Source organism: Salvelinus sp. IW2-2015, linkage group LG11 (assembly GCF_002910315.2).
Source record: "Salvelinus sp. IW2-2015 linkage group LG11, ASM291031v2, whole genome shotgun sequence".
Classification (NCBI taxonomy): Eukaryota; Metazoa; Chordata; class Actinopteri; order Salmoniformes; family Salmonidae; genus Salvelinus; species Salvelinus sp. IW2-2015.
Genome location: NC_036851.1, coordinates 5,570,872 through 5,576,135, shown reverse-complemented (window position 1 = coordinate 5,576,135; position 5,264 = coordinate 5,570,872). Strand labels below are relative to the sequence as shown.

Below are 5,264 nucleotides of genomic sequence, written 5' to 3'. Positions count from 1 at the left end.
ATTTTCCTCTGTCTGGGGCGAATATCGGTCAAGTGACGGACTTGTGAGGGCTTCTTCAAACGATAATGACACAGCCTATTACTTCACAGGCATTTTGCCGTCTTTTTTCTTCCCAATTTCATAACCTGTGCGATATGTGTTTAGGCCTAACCATGTGTTTTAACGGTTATTCAAATTTACAAAACACGTCTTTCCTTACTCAGGTTGTGGACGTTTTCTTTTCCGCCTCCTAATTCCACAATACTTTTCTTTTGTCTGAATATTATACATTCAATGTAGCTGTTTATAATGACTGATGCTGTTTCAATATAGCGCTCGGAGAGAATACAAATGACTTCTAAATAAATCTCCAAGATATTTGGGATATTCCTAGTATTCATTAACACACTGTTTCATCATTCACAATATGTATTATATTCATGTTGCCTTGCTGATAGCCTATAATGTATCGCCATTATATTAGTTGACATCATAATAGGTCCACATCACAGTATGTCAATGTGTTAATAATAATTAATAATCACATTCACTGCCCACTGAAACATTGAAAATCATGTCGAAGAAAGTGCCATCATATCAAACGCACAACTTTGTTTATACCGTTTAGTCACGATGCCGTCAAATTGTCGTCCAAAACCACATACTTGCATTTTCAAATGAAACGTCTCTCAAGATGGGAAACCACCACAGAGAGATGAAGAAACATGTCCCATTTTGCAATTTTGTGTAGGTCGATTGAACTATTGTAAACCTTCACTCCGCTGAAAAATATGGATATGCATGTTGTTCTCATATTTATACATTACAAGTTGAATTGTCCATATCATATTTAGACTCTGTCCCGATGGGTGTGTGTGTGTGTGTGTGTAATGAGTGAGCGCAAATGAATGCTTGCACTGCATTCTGTGCACGCATTTATTTCGCATGAATTCTGTAAGCAAGGATACACTGACTGCGCTCAGTGGGGATTTCAGTTATACACTACAAGGGGATGTGCAATAACATCGATAGCCAGTAGACAGTGGCTTGGCTAATCTTCTATGCCATACGTGTAAGCTTCTACTAGTCCCTCCATTGAGTGGATGAAACCAGAGATGGCGCATATGCCTCCTATTACAAATATAGCGACATCAAAGAACACGTGGTGCCATAGCAGCTTTCTCCATAGTAGCTTGAGGTGGAAGAGGCTGGGAAGCAGAAAGCAAAGCCCCGCGCCCGTCAGGCTGCCGGTCAGACCCATGAGAAGAGCAAAATGCGGTACATAAACGGCCATGAGCAACGTGAACACCACAAGGCTGCATCTGAGAGTGAGGCCCCATGCTTTCAGTCTTCCATCGCCTCCATAGCAATCCGGGAACCATGTGCGTTCTCGTTCGCAGAAAAAGGATTTCTCCAATACTTCAACCGCAGCGAAGAATGGCAATGGGTATGACAGTAAAGCTTTGGCCACTAAGAAAAGGTTCACAACAGCCCTGATGGTTGACGGCAGGTTGTCGGTGATGACCTCCTTGGTGGCATCCGCCCAGGTCAGGTAGGCCAGAAGGGCGAACAGGCCCTTGAGGACGCATGCAGCGATGTGGGTCCAGTTCATCATACAGTGGAACTCGCTGGGCTTCACCATGTTCCCCTCGAGTGACGGAAGGAAAATCTGAGACGTGTAACTGAACACGATGATTCCAATAGAAATGGGGAACTTCTTCACATCGATGTAGAATTTGACTTTGTCCCAGGCCCAGTCGCGCGCTCTAGAGAGGCAGTAGGCAATTACCAGGATGTTGATGACGAAGTGCGCGATAGTGCACAGCAAACTGAACTTTGACACGGACTTGAGGTTCTTAAGGAAGGCGCAGGGCAGCAAGGCGGCGGTGGCCATGATGGCCCAGGACTTCTGTGAGACGGGGAGGGTGGGAAAGCTGTTGTACATCAGGTTTCCGCTCACAACCACGTACAGGATGCACGTCATCACCAGCTCGATGATCTGGGCTACATTCACGATATGGCCACCTAAAGATGGAAACCTCGGTTGACAACAGGCGTTTGCAATGTCCACGTAGGAGTCCCTTACACGCACCAGTTGGCCGTCCTCGTCCTCCTCGTACAGGCAGGCGATGAGGATTTTCCCCGTGTAGCAACACACCACGGCGGCGAAAATAATGAGAAACAGTCCGAGGTATCCCCCGTGGAGAATGGCGTATGGTAAACCCAGAACGAACATCCCCTGAAAACATACAGGAAGTTATTTATGGGCATAATAACCAGATCAATTCAAGATAAACGTTTACAAAATGTAGCATGGTATTTGTTGATAATAACTAAACAGGTCGGAGATGGGTGGGCGTAAATATAGGATTGCCAATTAAACAATTATTTTACAAAATGGAGCATTTGTTGAATGACTATAGCACTTTACGTAGGCCTACATGGATGACGCATTATGAGGTAGTGTGCGCATGATTCAATGGGTGACATGCTTGCTTGTTGGTGTGGGTTCTGGTGGGCATTCCATTTAGCTGTGAGCGTGCCCTTTCCAGCGATTTTTGTACTCATCAATAGGGTGGAGACACGTCCTGATTAAATGGGGACTGTCATGATGTTGATCATAGCTTTAATAACGCATGATGGGACGGCGCTTGTCTTGGGACTTTTTTGCCACATACAGATACACTGTCAAGTACATTTTAACATTTCAACGGTCGCCCCAGACCCGTTAGTACACCTTTGAAGGTGATAGACACGCATAGCCTGTGCGTAATGCAACGATGAAATGAGCTATGGGCTAGCTATAACGTATATGATAGGCTATCGAGGAAAGCACAGAGCGGCGTAGTTTAGGCTATGTATCTAAATGACCTTGACGAAATGACTATCTAGAAGGTGACCTGTCGATCTGAAGGGGAGATTCGGTCCTTTCGAATAGTTTAACTGCTGCTTGAATGCGCTCCAGTTCAACAGAGACAAGTTCGTGCGTAAAGTCGCATCAACAGATCAGTACGCGTCATTTTCTTTGTCAACTGGAAGTCTATGGGCGTACATGGAATTAGAATATTTGTGTTATATGCTAGATATTTCATAATTATTCTCTAGGCTATGTGTATGGCTTCAGATAATGAAATACAACAAAACATGACCTTTTTCGCATTGGTTAACTTCTTATTGTAACAGTGTGTAGTTTATCCTATTTTTTTCATTTTTTCATAACCTTCCCAAACCACATCAATTATCTCCAAATACCCCAATTCATCTCCTTATCCAAAATCAAAAGGTTGTTTTTGTGTGAATTGGGCTCGGGGATTAAAAAAAAATTGTATTTAAAGGAACCCTTGGAATATTAGTGTCTCGAGACATCCTGGATACCTCCCACAAAAAAATGATGTTCTGGCTTTAACACAGTCACTGCTGTTGCCTAGGGTTGGGTTTACGAGACTGTTGGAATATCGAATGCCTTAGCCTCTATTTGCCTTTTCACGAGGGATTTGTGTTCGAAATCAATTTGGTGACAACTGAAAGAAAAGCAATGCAGGCTTACATTTATTAACATTTGGCTAGCCTATATATGGCAGGTAACACGAAGTAATCGTTGAATGAATGAGTGGGATAGGACACCTGCAAGCGCCATGCTGTTTTAATTATGCGTCTTTACCTGGATTGCATTCGTGACATTCCAGCCAGCTTCCCACGCGGTGATTTTCGGGGATTTTTCTTCTTCTCCCAGACCTGAGGCTTTGGAAGCGGAGAGCGGAGGTCCGGTGCCATCTCTCTGGTAGTGGCTGTCCCCAGCCGCCATTCCATCTTCTCCTCCACCCATCCCACCCTCTCCGCTCCCCTCTCCAGTGTCACCACCACCCATTTCATCCGATTTCATTATGTCCATCTGCAGTCCTTGCCGGTGGTCGTAATCCAAATCATCGCATGCGGCGAAGCCAAGTCCCTCCTCGTCTGTGGCGGCCTGGAAGCCCATCCTGGCCATCATGCCGCTCACCTTCGCCGTGGATTTATTCGACACGGAGGTGGCCGCATCTGACAGTTTATTTTGAAACTTGCTTCGGATTAAATGTGCCATTGTTGCCTTCTCTGTCTACCAGTCGGGGACAATTTTTTGTTGTTGTTCAAATAAAATAAATAGTCAATAACTAGATTGCGGCTCTGTTTCTGGATATGAATAAAACGAAGCTATAGTACGGACGGTGGTTTTATAAAGCCCTGATGGTTTTTAAGTTGCTATCTCCACTTCTTGATCAAAGTACTCCTGTTCTTGATCATCCCCTGGTTCATTTCACCTTCAGACGTCGGCGCTCCGTCTTCGCATCTTGTGACCGCGCTCTAGTCTTTAGCGCTACGAAAACGTCCGAACTTGACGCGCGATTTTTTTTAGGGGGTGGAAATGTATTGCGCAGAGGATTACGCAAAATTGTTGCAATTTAATATATTCAGTTCGTTTATTGATAATAACGGTTGCAGCAACGCTGCCACAGTTGGTTTTACTTGGCGGTTACTGAGGTCAGTGCCGTACGCGGTAGCCTGGGGGTGTCACGGGGGAGGCACGTGTCATCATCAGCCTGCCAATACAAGGACTCGGCTTCGTGGAGCAAGTCTCCAGCCCCCAGAGCGCGTAGCCACTCCACGGAAGAAAACGGGAGATATTTGCTGCATTTCTAGGGGAGGTACTTGCGGTACCTTGTCCCCTCCCCACCCCCGTATTGTACAAAACTTCATTCTAACATCCAATTACATTCTGGGGGCTTTGAGTCTTGCATTACGTTACGTGTATAAAAGGATCTAGGTGGAAACTGAAAGGAGACACACATCTCTTTGGACCGGGTTATGTAACTTTCAGACTAGAATTTGATCAAATATTTGTTGCTTGACCATTAGTTGTTGTTTTTCTTACGACAAGTGGACGCGCGTGTCTTCAGTGGCAACGATAGTTGATGTGCCTAGCCTACTGGGATTAATGTGGATCGAATGTCAAATTATTGTTCGTCTATTCATGAAGAAAAATGCTTATTTTCTTGATTCGTTGTTTAAAATAGGCTATCGGTGGTAAGGTGGAAGTTAATTCCATATAGCCAATCGAGAGAGAAAAACATGTTTTTTGCTATTGATTTAAATTTAAATTCTGCATTATTTCTTAGGCTTGCATTTTACGCACCAAAACTTCTTCATTCGTTAGAAGAACACCGGTTTTCTTGACAGGCCTATATCTAAGTCGAAAAATTATATAATTGTTTTTGTTTCTAAAACGGAGACAATAATTCATTTCGAAA

The 5,264-nt window shown here is 44.1% G+C and overlaps 1 protein-coding gene across 1 annotated transcript; it reads right to left on the bottom strand.

The window, feature by feature from the left end:
* Positions 1–783: 783 nt before the first annotated feature.
* Positions 784–4,162, bottom strand: LOC111969688 (vesicular inhibitory amino acid transporter). Its single transcript, XM_023995871.2, has 2 exons — positions 3,641–4,162; positions 784–2,218 (listed from the first exon to the last, which is right to left on the bottom strand). The coding sequence occupies exons 1-2, from the start codon at positions 4,058–4,060 to the stop codon at positions 1,031–1,033; spliced, it is 1,608 nt and encodes a 535-aa protein (XP_023851639.1). The 5' UTR covers positions 4,061–4,162; the 3' UTR covers positions 784–1,030.
* Positions 4,163–5,264: the final 1,102 nt, after the last annotated feature.

What these genes read in the sequence shown, in the direction of transcription:
- LOC111969688 (XM_023995871.2), bottom strand. Translation starts at nt 4,060, where the DNA reads ATGGCACATTTAATCCGAAGCAAGTTTCAAAATAAACTGTCAGATGCG. An exon ending in ATGTCACGAATGCAATCCAG is followed by an intron (nt 2,219 to 3,640) that starts GTAAAGACGCAT and finishes GTATGTTTTCAG; the next exon opens with GGGATGTTCGTTCTGGGTTT.